At 38.6% G+C, this 18,306-nt stretch overlaps 1 protein-coding gene across 1 annotated transcript in view; it reads right to left on the reverse strand.

The window, feature by feature from the left end:
• LOC127644524 (cyclic AMP-responsive element-binding protein 3-like protein 3-B) overlaps window positions 1–18,306 on the reverse strand; it is a 31,218-nt gene that overhangs the window by 11,273 nt on the left and 1,639 nt on the right. Inside the window, exons 2-5 of the mRNA XM_052127719.1 lie at window positions 13,913–14,026; window positions 11,934–12,231; window positions 3,935–4,068; window positions 1,411–1,521 (exon numbers count right to left, since the gene is read on the reverse strand). Of these exons, the coding sequence (XP_051983679.1) occupies window positions 1,411–1,521; window positions 3,935–4,068; window positions 11,934–12,231; window positions 13,913–14,026 (657 nt within the window). The remainder of the gene's footprint in view (window positions 1–1,410; window positions 1,522–3,934; window positions 4,069–11,933; window positions 12,232–13,912; window positions 14,027–18,306) is intronic.

Consider the following 18,306-nt stretch of genomic DNA (forward strand, 5'->3'; position numbering starts at 1 on the left):
CATTTTTACATTTTCAAAAAACATAATTTAGTATGATTTATAAGCTGTTTTCCTCATGGGGACTGACAAAATGTCCCCACAAGGTCAAACATTTCGGGTTTTACTATCCTTATGGGGACATTTGGTCCCCACAAAGTGATCAATACATGCTCACACACACACACACACACACACACACACACACACACACACACACACACACACACACACACACACACACACACACACACACACACACACACAGTAGTGTGCCTTTAATCAGTGACTTCATTCATCTCAGTCACTTTAAGTGCCACTGTGCTATCCTACTGATGTGTGTGATGTGCCTCCAGCAGAAAACAGTGATGTGAAGTTGTGACACATGTGGAATATGAAGAGGTTGCACGTCTCTTCTAAGGAGGGGATCATTGCAGTGTCTGTGCACTTGCATACAGTAGTATTGCAGATGTGTTTGTCATGTGACCTCAGGGCTCAACAGAAAGGATTTATTTCTGCAGGCCTGGCCATGCCATAATTCTGAACTTTTGCTTGGCCTACCGATATATGTGCTCAACCCATCACAAAAATATTTTACATTTGCAACATATTTTATAGGATTCCAAAAGAAATATATTTTATAACAGTGTAAAAAATATTAATATATATTCTTGTTTTCTTAGCAAAAACTATATATATATATTACATTTTATTGTTTTTAATTTTCAATAAAAGATCAGATATCTTATCTTTCTCATACCACTGTCAAGCAGATGTTGTAATTTAAGTGCAAATCTTACCAAATGTAAACAAGATAAAACTACTTCCAAATGGGGTAAGAAAAACAAACACACTTTCCTTTTGAATTCAGGTTATTTTTCTTATGCTATTGGCATTTATTTGTCTTTTTTAAAGCATAAGCAAAATTCATTTTTGTTAGACTTAATATCTTGTAATTTGGCTTCACCAGTAAATGTATCTTGTTTTAAGAATGTTTATATTTACTGACTTTGTTTATTGGAAAGTAATACATAAATATTGAGTATGATTGTTTGTTTGTTTGTTTGTTTTTTGCAATGTAACCAAAAAGTATTTAAGTAGTTTTACATTTCAATAATCTAAATTATACACTGCAAAAATAAACTGTTTTTTTATCTTGTTTTCCAGTTAACATATATAAACATCATTTAAACTATCCATAATAAATCAAACAGTTAGACATGTTTTCAAAGATTATGAATGTGATTTAGGTTTATTTTTCTTATTTTATCGGCAAATACGTTTTTCTACAGTTTTCAGCAAAAACTATATTTAGAAGGATTCATGCTTACAGTAAAACAAGGAAAAAAGTATTTGCCAGTGATCTAAGAAAAATAAACTTAATTAAAGAGATAGTGTGTTTTCTGAAGAAAGATAAGTGTGTGTGTGAAGTACCTTGTTAAGAGGCAGCTGGCTGGGGAGACTGACACCTTCTTTGGCTAAAAGTTTCTTTTCATCTTCACTTAGAACCAGATTCTGCTGCGATTGCTGGGCGGATGGTTTTGACTACACACACACACACACACACACACACACACACACACACACACACACACACACATACATTTACATTTAACATTCAAGTTCAAACTTTAATTTCAAAGTTGGCTCCTTTAGCACACTATTTTCTTGCATACTTGTAATTGTATAAGTATGCAAGTAATTGTACAAGTATGTACTTGTATGTACATTTGGGCACAAACACTTTACAATATGTAGCTGTCACAACAAATGATGTCACATTGTTTGTTTTTGTACAGTGCAGTTTCCAGTGTAGCATTACAGCACAGAAATCACAGTTAATGCATGATTAGACCAGATACAGTGAAAGAGCAACTGTGGACGATATAAAGTCATGAGGAATGTGCTAACAGCTCTCCAGTGTATTCTGTGATGCAATATAATGTTCACTGGTCAAAGTCATTACCAGAACACTGTAGAAAGAGCTGTTTGATTGAACACATTCCACTTTCCATCCAACGAACAGCTCTCTCTCTATACTGTAGATATATTCTCTCTCTATATTGTAGATATATATCTCTCTCTATACTGTATATATTTCTCTCTCTATACTGTATATATTTCTCTCTCTATACTGTATATATTTCTCTCTCTAGCCCTGTTACAAATCCTAATGAGCTGCCTTGCTGTCAACCTAAAAGCAGCTACCATCTAAGCGGCCATTCACACGGGACACATTCTGCAACGGCACTATTTTTTAAAATCGTTGGTCTATGGACGTCATCGGCCATTGCAACGTGTCAACGTGGCTTGCTTTTTTTTTGTGCATCTTGCACTATAAGGGTCACATTTTAACGACAATGTTTTAATGCCGCATTACAGTACAAAAAAAATAAAGATATAGTAAAAAAATGTGTAACATTGCGAGAATAAATTAGTAATATTTTGAGGTTAAAGTCATAGCATTATGAGATTAAAGGAATGATTTGAGAGCAATTTCATAATAGGCCTGTTCCAAGAATAGTCATAATGGTTCAAGAATAAAGTCACATTATGATATTCAAAGACAAAATTTGGAGAATAAAGGAGCATTATGAGATTAAAGTAATGTTTTGAGAAACGTCTTTTAATAAGCCTGTTGCAGGAATAAAGTAAGCAAAGTTTCAGCAATAAAACAATATACAATAAACAATACAAAATGATATTAGTATCATAAAAATCATCAGTTGTGAGATTCAGGTCGAAGCATTATGAGATTAAACTAGTAATGTTTTCAGAATAATCTCATTATAAACCTGTTAAACGAATAAAATCATAAAGTTTCAAGACATTATTAAATTACTACTGTAGTCATATTTTGAGGATAAAGTCAAAAGTACTAGAATTAAATTGTATAGCATTACAAGATTAAAGATGTAGCATTACGAGATTAAAATAGTAATATTTTGAGAATAATCTCATAATAGGCCAGGTACAAGAATACAGTTACAATTTTACAATATTAAAGTATAATTATTTTCAGAATAAAGTAATAATTACAAGAATAAAGTTGCAGCAATATGAGATTACAGTAAAGTTTTGTGAATAATCTCATAATAAACCTGTTACAGGAATAAAGTCAAAGTTTCAACAATATAGTTATAGTTTATATATAGATTTAATAGGGAAAAAATAAAAACTATGAGAATAAAGTCGGCATTACGAGATTGAAGTTGTAGAATAATGAGATTGAACTATAACATTTTGAGAATAATCTGATTACAGGCCTGTTACAAGAATAAAATCATAAAGTTTCGAGATTAAAGTCGCAACATCACGAGATTAATGTATGAGAATAAAGTCAAAATGACTAAAAACTAAAAAGTTATAGCATTCTATTATTAAAGTCACAACAATACGAGATTATTGTCGTATGTGGCACTATAATGCTGTTGTATATTTTTAAGAAATAGTTTAACTTTGAAAAATACGTCTCAAAAACCTTGTCAAAAGCGTTAATGCTTGGATAAAACTGATTGTGGGTGTAGTTTGGACGAAACTTTCTTTCATTCTTTATTTTTATCAATGAATTAATTTTAATATAAACGTAGGCTTTGTTCACCTAGAGTGCTTTCTTTCGTTCTGAAGAGAAAACTGTATAAATTAGACTTTCAATGGCGACATAATTTTCCTGCCTGCCTTGTAGTACACCCTTCCCATCAGGAGTGCCTATGATGCCTTAAAATTGTCTGTCCCCTGCTCTGCCTGTGTGTCTTTATTTCTTTCTCTGTCATTATTATAGCTTCCTGAATTCCTGATTTCCAGTATGCCAGCTGTCAGACATTTCCACAGCTCTCTCCTTGAGCCGGTTGTCATTAGCATCCATGTGGCTGTCATGCTCAGCTGACTTTGTCACACAGAATGTCAGTCGGCTGTCTATTTTCTGTAAACATTTAAATTTCTATCTCTCAGCACTCACCGGTTCTCCCTTACTGGAGAGAAGCAGGTCTTTAACGGTGAGCTGGTAAACTGAAGTTGGTTGAACTCTCTGCACAGTTGACATACACTCAGAGTCTGTCAGACCATCCGAGAGTAGGCATCCCTCCCAATCAGCTTCATATATAACACACACAAACATAGACGTGTTTAATATTGTATATAAGTCACTTTTGCTTGTATATCATTCCATACAGTGTCCTAACCTACTGCAATGATGCTTTCAGTGACAAGAAGCTTGTCTGTCCACATTGAATTGCAAAACTGTGTGCAACCTGACACAATCACAGCTCATAACAGATCATATTTGATGTTTAATTTATAGTTGAATGGGATTTTGGACCAACAGAGCGCAAAGGTCTGGTTCTGGAAGTAAAGCCCCATTCATTTTTTCCATTAGGGAACTGTTATCAATGATAACCTTTAACGACAGACCTAGATCAGTTTGCGTTATTTCTTCATTGAACGTCCCCTCCCTTAGTTTTGTACATTTCCATCGTTTTTTTATTGCAATTACATCATTCAAAAGGCTTCATGGTATCGTAGTTCATTCCCTCTTAAAAGACGTTAAGTGCACAGTCTTGTAAATGTGTCTTTTTGTCCGTTTTTCAAATTTTGCTTCAAATCAAAGTTTGCAATGTTGTGATTCACATCAGAGCTGGTTGGTTTGGTTCGTGGGCATGGCTAACAACAGGAGATCTCTATGGATAGATACTCCTGGAACCGAGACCCTGAAAAAGTGGGGGGCACTGTTGCGCTCTATAAGACTTAATTGTGGGCGACTGGGCGGGTTTACCAAGCAAAACGCCAAAGAAATGGAAACCACCTACCACCATCGTATTATCAGCGAACTTGATGATGGCATTGGAGCTATGTGTTTCTACACAGTCATGTGTGTACTGGGAATACATGAGTGGGCTGAGAACACAGCCCTGAGGGGCTCCAGTGTTGAGGGTCAGTGGTGAGGAGATGTTACTGCCCATTCTAACCACCTGACGTCTGCCTGACAGGAAGTCCAGGATCCAGCTGTTTAAGCCCAGAGCCCGGAGATTCAGCATCAAGCTTGGAGGGCACTATGGTGTTGAATGCTGAGCTGTAGTCTACAAACAGCATTCTCACAAATAGCAGTGGGAAAGGGCAGTGTGTATTGTGACTGCAATGGCATCATCAGGTGAGCGGTTGCTTCGGTAAGTAAACCGTTGTCGGTCCAGTGAGGCAGGCAGCACAGAGCAGATGTGGTCACTGATAATCTTTTCAAAGCATGGGAGTTTGGGCAACAGGACACCAGTCAATTAGACAAGTTTTCTTTGACTGTTTTGGTATGGGCACAATGGTGGATGTCATAAAGCATGTAGGAACTACAGACAGGGAGAGGGAGAGACTGAAAATGTTAAAACACCTGCCCAATGATAGTGCAGACCGGAAAGCCATCTAGACCCGCAGCTTTGCAAATATTCACCCATTTAAGAGATCGTGTTACATCCGTAACAGAGACAGCATATGAACTACATTTACATTTACATTTATGCATTTGGCAGACGCTTTTATCCAAAGTGACTTACAGTGCAATTATTACAGGGACAATCCCCCCAGAACAACCTGGAGTTAAGTGCCTTGCTCAAGGACACAATGGTGGTGGCCATGGGGTTAGAACCTGTGACCTTCTGATTAACAGCCCTGTGCTTTAGCCACTACGCCACTACCACTCCAGAACTAACCTCTGCAGTGTCGGCATGGGAGTTCTCTCCGTGCACTTTAAAAAATTGCTGTAAATGTATGACCAAATTGCCTACAGCAATCTATTGTGATTCTTAAATACAGTAGTTTGCTGTTAAAAATTGTGCATTTTGGGAGATCAAGAGCAGGCTCACTGTGAAGTGACTAGTTTTACAGTAAATAGCTGTTCTTTGCAAGGCATTAGGGGAAAGCTAGTGGCATTTTGAAATGTATATTTTAAAACCATTTTGCATTTGGTTAGTGTTCATGATGTTTCTGATCAACTCCCCTGTTCTTTATCATCTCACACCAACCTTCACTTGTCTGTCTAGTGAGAAGTCAAACAATAATAATAAAAAGAATAAATCAACCTTTTGAAGCAGTGTACATATTACTTGTAATAAATATTGCCAGGATTGAACAGTATGTTGTTTATGAAAAAAAAAGAACCTGTCCAGAGAAAATAACAGTATAGCACTGAATTGTGGGTTATAATGGTGAATAAGTAAGTATGCTTTGGCAATGTATTTGGGCTACAAAAAATGAATAAATAAAAATGGTAAAAACATTGTTAAAAACAGTAAACAAAAAAAATATAATAAAAAATTTAAGACATAATAAAAGTCTTAGTTTTATTAAGTGTTGTTGTTTTGATTGAAGTCACCATTATGGTGATTAGTGATCTCTTGAGCTGGCACCTTGGACCTTCCTTATATTATGTTCTTCCTGCCAGTCAATTTATGTTTAAGTAAACAAGTTTGTGCACTGTGCTCTTTGGAAGATCATACCCTGCAAATGGCACTAGTGTGGCAATAGTGATGCATTACACATAAAAACATAAAAGCAAAAACAGTAAATTATATTTCAGCAAAATGATATTAGCGAAATGAGCGTTTGATATTTTTGATGATCTTGCAGCATAACACGAGTTGACAAGACACACACAGACTTCAACTCTCGGTTAACAGAACGAAAGAATGGTGACAATTAACAAACATACTTTACTTAAAAAGTAAAAGCTGAACATTAAAATACAAGTAACTTGGAGTGCAACAAAATCAATTTCAAAATAAACCAGTAAATAGTAAAAAATCTAAGTCATTTCTTCATGCCGCAGTGCATGCTGGGAGTTTGACAGCTATATGCTGCTAAATTACAGTTGTATACTGTAGCTGTAAAAACAGTATCAAGCTGTTCATTTCAGCAACAGCAAGACACCGATAATTTTACAGTAACTTGCTGGCAACCCTGCTGCCAGTTCTTTACTGTTTTTTGACGGGAATATATTTAACATTGTAGAGGAGATGTTGTTTTCCTCAAAACGAGTGTAAAATGTGCAGGGCTGGACTGGTAATCTGGCATACCGGGCATTTTCCCGGTGGGCCGAAGCTCTTTGGGGCCGATCAGGGGCAGACTGGCCATTGGGAGAACGTGCCGAATGTGCCGCGATAAGCTCAAATGAGCAGTCGCGTTATGCAGAATGGACCGCAGAACGGCGCCGCGATATGCAGAAAAGGACAGCGAAGGAAGACTTTAGGATCAACATCAGTCCAGCCCTGAAAATGTGTTTAGCTCGGAGTGATTCATTGCTTCGAAGCATATATGAGATGTGATATCATATATTATATTTTATTTATTTATTTATATTCTGTATTTAACCAGGAAGGTCCCATTGGGATAATACAATCTCTTCTTCCAGGGAGTCCTGGTCAAGACGGCAGCATATATAAGTTTCACAATAAAGTTCAAATGATAAATACTGCAAATACACTAAGAAAACCAAAAACATATAGTCGATATATACAATCAGGTCAATAAAAACAATTATTGAGGCGCTCCTGCTCCATGTAGAATAAAAGATCTTTAAACGGTTGCTGTCTGATATGACTGAACTCTTCATCTCACATGAGTGGTCATGATTTTATACATATGTTTCAAAATTACTATTATATAGAAGTAAAACTTTTGAAACAAAATGACTGAGTGCACCTTTAAGTCTCAGTCACCGTTCACATTCATTGCACGGAAGCAAAATAGATGCAATGAATGGTGACTGAGACTGAGCATTCTGCCTTACATCACCTTTTTGTTCTATGGAAGAAAGTGAGATTTCATCAGATGAGATTTGGCATATCATGAGGGTGAGTCCTTAAAGTTATTAAATACTTCAAATAAATGTATTCATAAGATGGTCATAGTGTACTAGTAGACATTTGAAATTGCGAAGAATCAAACAGCATGTCACCTGCATCTTTTTTTTATTGCTTTTTGTAATATGTGATGATTTTAAAATCATACATGCGGCATTAGTAGTTCCTGAAAAATAGGCTTTTTGCTGACGTCAAACCTGCATTAGAGGCAGAAAAGGACTTCTGCAATGGCGCACTAAAGCACAACTCATGCTATTACTAGAAATCACAAGCTTGCCTTCCCTCGTTCGATCAAATATATGTATTTACTCCATTCTAAAACTCAGGCTAGTTCTTTTTTACCTCCTCTGTGGTTGCTTTGAACTCTAAGAGCTTTGAAAGTCTGCTTCAGGCTGCTTCAGGACTCTGATTTAAAATAGGACATCAAGTGGCAACCCAACACAGTACCAGAATGATTTACCTAAATGTTTGTTTATAAGTTTAATTTTCTTTTTTCTTCACATTACGCTGAAACTGTAAATGGTCTGCACTTATATAGTGCCTTTTTAACCTTAACGGTATTCAAAGCACTTTACACTGTGTCTCATTCAACCATTCACACACACATTCATACACCAATGATGGCAAAGATGCCATGCAAGGCACTAGCCTGCCATTGGGAGCAGCTTGGGGGGTTCAGTGTCTTGCCCAAGGACACTTCAGCATGTGAAGTCGTGTGGGCCAGGATTCGAACCACCAACCCTGCGGTTATTGGCCAACCCACTCTACCAACTGAGCCACAGCCATCTGAAAACAAGTAAAACAAGTCATTTTGATTCTCAAGTAAATGTGTCTTGTTTTAACCCTAACACAGGCAGACGAAGAGGGTGCAACATTATTGGCCAACGTGCTCTCGTGGACATCCCTGGTCAGCGTGGGGGTACTCTTGGCCCATATAACACTCAACGTCTTCTGACTTCTCTGGATGGCCTACGGGAAGCTCTTTACAGTAACAACATTCCCAGAGAGAAGTGCAGCCTTGTTATGTTGTTGTTTGGGACAACGTACATTTTCACCATGCTGTTCTGATCCACCCCCCCTCCCGGTCGGTGACAGGATGAACTGTTATTGCTATTACAGTATCCACCCCCCCTCCCGGTCGGACCCAGAATGAACTGTTATTGCTATTACAGTACTGTAGCATACTCTAACCATCTTACCTAGGTGAAAATACTCCTGTTTCTTTCCTTGTTATCTTAGCCTTCTTTTTTTCCCAGCAAATTCCATTTTGGCGAATGTGTGTTGGTGACTTAACAATACATTACTGTGACCACTACAGTGACAAGCATAATTGTTCAACAGGCAATTGCATTACTGTACTGTAGAATGTGTGAATGGAAAATAAACATCCTGTAAGAAGGACTGTGGCAGGGCAGAGTGCGGGGCCGGATCATGATTATACACACCCGGTCCCTTATCAGGCTAATTAAGCCTCCGAGAGGGATAAAGGCCGATGGCAGACGGTGGTGCGACGAGAGAGAGATCGTTTACCTACATGTCCGTCATGTGTGTGCGTGTTTGTCTTTTGTTTAAGTTTATTATTAAAATATTATTTATATTGACAAGCCGGTTCTCGCCTCCTCCTTTCTTCTAAATTACGTTACACTGGTGCCGAATCCTGGGAAGGAGGAGGGATGCCCGTCGCGGAGTCCTCGACACTGCCATCCACCCAGGGGAGCGCCGCTGCCATCAACCGGGGGGGGAGTAGACCGACCGCCCGGACGCGGTGAACGGCCTCCGTCCACGAGGCGAGTGGGGACTGGACTCCCCGAACGCCTGGAGCGAAGGGGCCGCTGCCAGGGGCGGAGGAGAGCCCTGCCATCCCCCAGAAACGTGGAGGGGTCGAAGGAAGACCACCGTCCGCGAGGGGAGGAGGGAAGTGTCTCCCCGACCGCCTGGAGCAGTAGGGCCGCTGCCAGGGTCGGAGGAGTGTCCCCAAGAGTCGCTGAGAACGCGGAGGGGTGTTTTGACCACCGTGGGTCGTGAGTCTGACTCCGATCCACCCGGGGAGAAGCGGCTGTCGTCCACCTGAGAGGGTGGAGAAGTGATCGAGGACCATGCGACGGGGTATCGGCGAGTGTTTTTTTTTTTTCATCTCTCTCTCTCTCACTGCCGATCTGCGTTGGCCTTTTCCCTCTCGTTTAAACTTTACAGTGTTTTTTGGGGGTACTACGCTGTTACAGGAAGTACCCCCCCATTTTAATTATTTCTGTTTCCCTCCCCTTGTCCCCTTCCCTCGTCCAGGTAGATGAGGATGACCTGCCGGCAGACCAGGCTTAAAGCACGCCCTCCCACAGGGAAAGAAGGGGGGGGGTGTAGGTCAGGCCGGGGGCTCCCCAGCCTGAGAGAACGAGGGAGGAATGTGGCAGGGCTGAGGGCGGGGCCGGGTCGTGATTATACACACCCGGCCCCTTATCAGGCAAATTAAGCCTCTGAGAGGGATAAAGGCCAATGGCAGACGGTGGTGCAACCAGAGAGAGATCGTTTACGGACATGTCCGTCACGTGTGTGTGTTCGTCTTTATTATTTTATTAAGTTATTATTAAAATATTATTTATATTGACAAGCCGGTTCTCGCCTCCTCCTTTCCATCTAAATTATGTTACAAGGACAAATGTAGTATTTGTGTGACTGTATGATTCACATCGTGTCAAACTCATGGAGTGGATCATATCTGAAATTCAGGGACATTTTATATTTATTGGTTCATGAAAACCTTTTTAGAATAGTTTTTTTTTCAATTCATCCCAGCAGTGTGTAAAAGGTATTCAGAAAGTTGACTACAATGTTTACTTTTGGGTCAAAAGTCAAAGGTTTGGCCAACAAGATATGTGTTTAGGGTTTTGAGAAAACATTTTACACATTCAAGAAATGTGTGTTAGCAATCGAGAAAAACTAAGTGCCCTTTTTTATCCTTCCGCCCCTGTCCCTTCTAAGGTCTGTGCACGTCACTGCAGTATATTCACAGTACTAATGTATTTTGTGATTACTATAATTGTTTTGACAGTAATTGCAAAATGCACATTCTATGTACAATAAAAAACTATTTCTGTAACTGGATGTCCTGGATGCTGTGTTCTCCATTTTATGATGTAGTGTCTAATGAATGCTCTGTAGTGTTTATATGTAGACTTGCTGTTTTTATGAAGGCATTGATTGATTTTGAGCACAGATGTAATGGTTTTGATTTTGCCAGTAGAGTCAGGGGTTTTTGTGAATGTAGTTTGAAGATTTGGTTTTGTGTTTAAAGTTATGAGAAAATGGGTTGTTAACCATGTTTGTTTGTTTGTTTTTATTTAAAAATACCATAATGTTTCTATGAGGGTTATGTTTAGGGTTAGGGGATAGAATATATAGTTTGTACAGTATAAAAATAATTATGTCTATGGAGACTTAGAGACTTCTCATAAGGATAGCCGCACCAAGCGTGTGTGTGTGTGTGTGTGCAAGTGTAATAAATGTGTATGTTAAATCTTGTGAATTAACCCGTTTTCTTCCCTCAGTCTGGCAACGTATCCCAGGGGATTTGCACAATTCAAAATGTGATAAATATTTACATTTATGCATTTGGCAGACGCTTTTATCCAAAGCGACTTACAGTGCACTTATTACAGGGACAATCCCCCCGGAGCAACCTGGAGTTAAGTGCCTTGCTCAAGGACACAATGGTGGTGGCTGTGGGGCTTGAACCAGCGACCTTCTGATTACCAGTTATGAGCTTTAGCCCACTACACCACCACCACTTCAAAATAAATAAATTAGCAGTTTTATTTGTATTATTATGTATTTTATTTTTAAGCGGCCATGTTGATTTTAGGTCAGGCTGACTTAACGATCACAGAAAATTTGAACCAAGTCATGTGACCCACGTACTCAAAACATCCCCAACTATGATAAATGATAACAAGATTGGGTGAGAAACTCTCTCATACCGCCTAAACAAGCTAAATAGTATGTATCTTGTGGTGCATGTTGCCTGTTTAAGGGTTAAGGATGTTTAGATATTTCTACAAGAAAACAATATGGTCTATTTGTGATCTTATGGATTAGGAAAAGAAGAACTCAGAGGATTCTCACCCAGATCAATGGAGAAATCAGGCTCTGTGTTTGCAGGAGGTACACCGTGCTCCTCTATCTGTTGAGGAATACCCTGAGGATGAAGATGAGGATGGTGAGGGAGGAAGACGGAGTCGAAAAGTGGGCTGTCGGGCAGCGGGGGGCTGTGCTGGTGATCTGATGGGGTGTCGTCACTGATTCCACTGTCACAAGGGGACGAGACCCACAGAGGTGAGCAGGGATTCGACACACATTCTGATGTACGTAGTAGGGAGTCCAGGAAGTTATCAACAACACCTAGACCATGCCACACAGTCTCCTGGAACACACACAGATGTCAGTAGAAGCACACATTTAAATCACATACACAAAGGATAATTTAGCAGATACGCAGATATACAGAGAAACACAATACACAACTGTGTATTCACACATAGGCAACACACAACTATCAGAGCAGAAACGCACACAACATATACACACAATCACACAGAAAACATAAATGTAATTAACATGTGAATTTACAGTAATAATGCAGTAATTAAGCATCTATTAATGAATATTAGTACACCCAGTTTGGGTGGAAGTTCAAATACATGGCTTTGGCTCATTGTGGAAATTAACACATTAATTAACACTATTAGATCATATAACAAGTTGTTAGGTAATTAATCCATGATGACACATTTAATTAATAGCAATTCATATAGGACTTAATATATTAATCAGACAGACTCTTTATTAGTTGCTGATGTGGCAATCATTAATGAATGGCTTAGCTAATCATGAGTCATACATTAACTCAGTATTAGCTGAGCATTAGTTAAGCATGAATTAATGATTATTAATGCACCCGTATTGTAAAGTGTTACAGAATATTTGTATTGGGCATCTCTTCCAATCAAGCTTAAATTTCTGAAAATATTGTTTAATTATGTGTGTTTGGGATACGTAAATTATAAGCTATGAAATTAGCCTTAGCAAGACAAGTGAGTTGGCCATTTTATCCCAAAAAACATTTCCATCAGCGACATTTCCAGCACAGAAATCCAATAAACACGATACAGAATTTGAAATAAATCTTGATGCATGTTACACACACACACACTGTTGGAAATTGTTTGTAGACAAAAGTTTTAACGAGACTTTGCTTTCTAGAAATATATATATTTTTTTATATTATGTAACCTTGAAGTTTAAATAGTTTATGGAAAAGGTCCCTCTAAAGTAAATGTATCTTACTTTAAATGAATATTCTGGGTTCAATACATGTTAAGCTCAATCGACAGCATTTGTGGCATAATGTTGATTACCACAAAACATTATTTTAACTCGTCCCTCCTTTTCTTTAAAAAATGCAGAAACCGAGGGTAAGGTGAGGCACTTACAATTGAAGTGAATGGGGCCAATTTTTGGAGGGTTTAAAGGCAGAAATTTGAAGCTTATAATTTTATAAAGGCACACATTATTTCTTCTGTTAAAACTCATGCATTATTTGAGCTGTAAAGTTGTTTTAATTGTAATTTTACAGTAATTTTAAGGTTTGTTGACATAAAATATCATGGCAATGAAGTTGTAGATTTGGCTATATTTTTACACAGAAAAGATTAGTAAGTGATTTTATCACAATAAAATCATGTTAACATTCATATTGTTTTTGTCTTGTGGCTATACTTTTGAAAAAGTGAGTATTTTAACATTAAAAATAGCCCCCATTCACTTCCATTCTAAGTGCCTTACTGTAACACAGAAAGAAAAGCAGGGATGAGTCAAAATTATTTTTTGTTGTTATCAATATTGTACCACAAATGCTGTCGACAGCATCTGGGTCAGACACATAATGTTCCATCTCTGTGTTTACTGAAAATCCTTCCAGGGTGTCTCATTAATGAAACGAGTCAGAATAACTCAAATATTCTAAGTGTGCCCTCAGCAGGAATGTTCTGTTGTGATTTATCAGATGAACTCAGGTCACAAATATCAAACAAGACTTCACTCACTCTTTGATCTGTGATTGACCAGGTGGGGTTGCCATGGTCACCATTACCATCCATGTGAAAAGACTTCTGGGGCTGCTCAAGGAGAAGATCTAAGAGTTCAAACCCAGCATAAGCCTGAGAGAAGAAGAAAATATAAGTCATGTCTTGCACCCTCCCAGAGAGAAATGGGATTGCTTAGAGGTTGCTTTTCAACAGCTCAGAAGTATTTTTGGTCTTTTAGGCCTAATTATCAAAGTCATAAACAGGTTTAAAGAGCCTTATTATGCTCATTTACAGGTTCATAATTTTATTTTGGGGGGTCTACTAGAATAGGTTTACATTCTTTAATGTTCAAAACACATTATTTTTCTCATACAGTACATTGATGCAGCACCTCTTTTCACCATCTGTCTGAAATGCTCTGTTGTAGCTCCTGTCTCTTTAAATCCCTCCTTTCCGAAAAGCCCAATCTGCTCTGATTGGTCAGCTGGCCCAGTCTGTTGTGATTGGTCAGCCACTTAGAGCGTGTGTCGGAAATGTAACGCCCCATACCATAACCGATTTTCAGCTCCCTGGCATTAGGTGGGCATTATGCAAATGTTTTACATATTGACGTAGCAATGTACCGGAAGTAATAGCTGGACTGCAAACCAGGTGTTTCAGGCAGTTCAGCAGCAGTGTTTTCTGTGGGAAAGTGTAACTCCCTTAGGCATGGACTTTGTGCTTTGTAACTTTGCATACCCTTTTACATGCACAAACAGCTATATTACACACTAAAGGAAAGGTAAAATCCCAAAAAGCATAATAGGGCCTCTAAGCAAAAAACGATCATCACACGTAGACGTTTGCCCATTAACCCATTTTAGTCTCGCATGTAAAAGCCTTTATATCAGTGTTGTTCAAAATCGGACTCCTCACTAGATTCTCACTCCCTGCTACCTGATTGGTCCCTATACCTAAAACCCATCCCCTACACCTACGAAATCGGCATGACCCTGTGTTCTTACTGGCTTATCCAGGTTTTATTGGCATGATTGTCTATGTTTTGACATCATAAACCAATCATTACCCGATGATTTTTCTTGCATTGCCAGACTTTTTGAATTAGCTGATTTTTTTATATTAAAAAAATTAAGGTCCCTAAACAGTAATGAGACTTTTTCTTAATGGTTCTCAGATTTTTCTCTGAAGATTTTTTTTCTTCTTCTTCGAGAAGCTTCATTAGGGCAAAGCCATTTCTGAAAACTATTCTGTATTATTTGGTCTAACGATGCAAAGTTGGCATAGCAGATCTAATACCAAAACAGATACATTTCCTAATACAACACCTTTTTGGACCTTTTAAACCTCTTCATCTGAGTCTGCTCATTCTGTCTACATTATTTGGGTATTATTGACAGAATTTCTTTTAGCTCCTTGTGACCTACATTCTACCGTGGTCATGCAAGGGTTTTTTTTTTCAGTGGAGATAAACTTATCACATCTGAGCAAAGTTTTGAATGGTTTGTGCAATTGGCACAAAAGAGAAACACACAAAGCCACAACAAATGGCATGCTTGACTAGTGAACCTTCAAAGAAGAAGAGACAATTTCGTAGCTGTTGGCTTCAAAGGCACAGCATTAAAGTTTCAAGGATATTTGTGAAGAGACTCCTCAATCAAGAGAAAATCCAATAAGATTTAATTGCACTTTGACACCAAACAAATTGTAGGAATCTAAAGACCCGCATACAAACAGACACACTCTTAAAACACGGTATACTACACAACGCAATCAAGAGCAATCCTAAAACTCTCTTTGCATTATGGGCGTTTTGCAAAAACTGATTGCGGTACTAAATCAAGATTACAGATGGTAAAGGAATCCATTGGCACGGGAAATATTTCTCATGGGTGAACGCGTGTGGGTAATTACGACATTTCAGGCTAATTGCGTATATCTGCTGAACTTCCTCAGCGTAATCTGTTCTTAATGGAAAAAGTCAGAGAAGAGCTTCGAGTTTCATTGTTGTTTACAGAGACACGATTTTCTATGGGTGAACCTAACCACTTAACTAATTAGGAAAAGATATTAATCACAGGGGTTTACGTTGTTGTCATATCCACAAGCTTTCAAGCTTTTAAATCTACTGGTTCGTTTGAAAGAAGGTCAAAGCAACAAATTGATCTTTAATATCTCAATTCAAAAAGTTCTAAACGTTAGTTCAGGAGTATCGTGTTCATCTAGGCCTCCCAAGGATATATAAGCGACTGCTTTCTTTGCGTCGGTGACGATTCGTCTGGCATCCCTCCACCTCCCCATCTCCACCTGTACATTTCTATTTCTTGCTTTAGTCAGATAGTCTGGTACTGACAAGTGTCATCTCCCATCAGACATTTATTTTTGCATGCATTCAAACGTGTTTACCTTTTGCTGTAGTGCCTCTGAGCCTCAGATCATGGGTTCCGATCCCGTGGAAACACATATAATCAATAATAAGCGCAATTCTGTGGTTGCATTTTCTTATAAAATTACAGTTTTACTCCACTGATGGTGAGGTTTAGGGTTGGGGTTTGGGTAAATAGTTATGCATTTCTTTTGACTGTATTACATAATTTACAGCAAAACAAAAAAACTCACTTTACAACTCGATTTTGGCGCCACTCTGTGGACATTTCATCTGGAAACACAAGCATGCTCATACGTTCAACAACTTTTCTAGCTTTGGTCTGTGTGAGTAGAATTTCAGATTTCAGCAAGAGAACTTTCGACCTACTGCCACCGAATTCACAGTGAGATCAGTCCGATTAAAGAGAGGACATTTTTCTTACAGTCTTTATCAATACAGTATTTAAATATGGTTAATATATAAATATTTGCTAGTTAAGGGCATTATTAGACATTTTAAGGTAAGTTTACTTAAAAGGTAATTCTGACTTTATGCCTCTTTGGCGGCGGGGGCGTGGTCGAGCGTTCGTTCAGAGAGAGACAACATGCGGCCGCCATGCATGTTTGTTTGTGTTGGTTTTAAGTTAAGTTTGGCATTAAAACTTTATGCTTAGTGACTCCAGCCAGGTCTCCTAAACAACCAAATTGGCTCGGTTGCTAGGGAGGGTACAGTCACATGGGGTAACCTCCTCGTGGTCTCTATTAAGTGGTTCTCGCTCTCAGCGGGCACATGGTAAGTTGTGCGTTGATGCAGCGGTGAATAGATTGTTGGTGGTGTAGTGGGCTAAAGCACATAACTGTTAACCAGAAGGTCACTGGTTCGATCCCCACATCCACCACCATTGTGTCCTTGAGCAAGGCACTTAACTCCAGGTTGCTCCGGGGGGATTGTCCCTGTAATAAGTGCACTGTAAGTCGCTTTGGATATAAGCATCTGCCAAATGCATAAATGTAAATGTAATAGCGTGAAGTCTCCACACGTACTATGTCTCTGCCGTAATGTGCTCATGAAGCAACGTGATAAGATGCACGGACTGACGTCTGCCTAGAAGGGGAGGAGTGGTTCCATCCACCAGGGGCCGGAGGAATCGCTTCCGTCTGCCAGAGGAGGAGCAAGCTGGTGTCCACCAGCGGGCAGAGGAGCGTTTGAGGGCTGGGCGACAGTGTGTCCGAGAGCCGGCGAGCAAGTTCTTCTCACTCTTTTTGCGACTCTTTGCAATGCAATTATTATTATTATTTAGCAATTGCTAATGTAGCTGCGAGTTATAACATTGCAATTGTGTAAAATACGAGATAGAAGTCAAAAGGAATTTCAAGTTTTTAAAGGAACGAGTTAAAATAAATATTCTGTTCAATACAAGTTGAGCTCAATCGACAGAATTTATGGCATAATGTTGATTACCACAAAAAATTATTTTGTCTTATCACTTCTTTTCTTTGAGAAAAGCAAAAATGAAGGATACAGTGAGGCACTGACAACAGAAGTTAATGGTGGCAATTTTTGGAGGGTTTAAACAATAATTTTATAAAAGCACTTACATTAATTCTTCTTTAAAGTTGTTTAAATTGTCATTTTTACAGTCGTTTTAGGGTTTTAGGGTTTGTTGAGATTTCATCGTCATGGCAACGAAGTTGTAAAATTGGACATAACTGTGCACAGGAAAGGCTAGTAAGTGATTTAATCACAATAAAATCACGTTACCATGCATATTGTTAATGTCTTGTGGCTACACATTTGAAAAGTGAGTATATTAAGGTTCAAAAATTGGCCCCCCATTCACTTCCATTGAAGTGCCTCACTTTCACCTTGTTATTTGCTTATTTTAAAGATATAGAGGGGCAAGTCAAAATATTTTTTTGGGTAATCAACATTATGCCACAAATGCTATCAACTGATCTTAACTTGTATTGAAATGTTCCTTTAAGTCAATTGATTATAGTGGCATGGAATATAAAAAAATACATGGTAATTCTGACTTTATATCTAA

The sequence above is a fragment of the Xyrauchen texanus genome, chromosome 6 (genome assembly GCF_025860055.1).
Source record: "Xyrauchen texanus isolate HMW12.3.18 chromosome 6, RBS_HiC_50CHRs, whole genome shotgun sequence".
NCBI lineage: Eukaryota > Metazoa > Chordata > Actinopteri > Cypriniformes > Catostomidae > Xyrauchen > Xyrauchen texanus.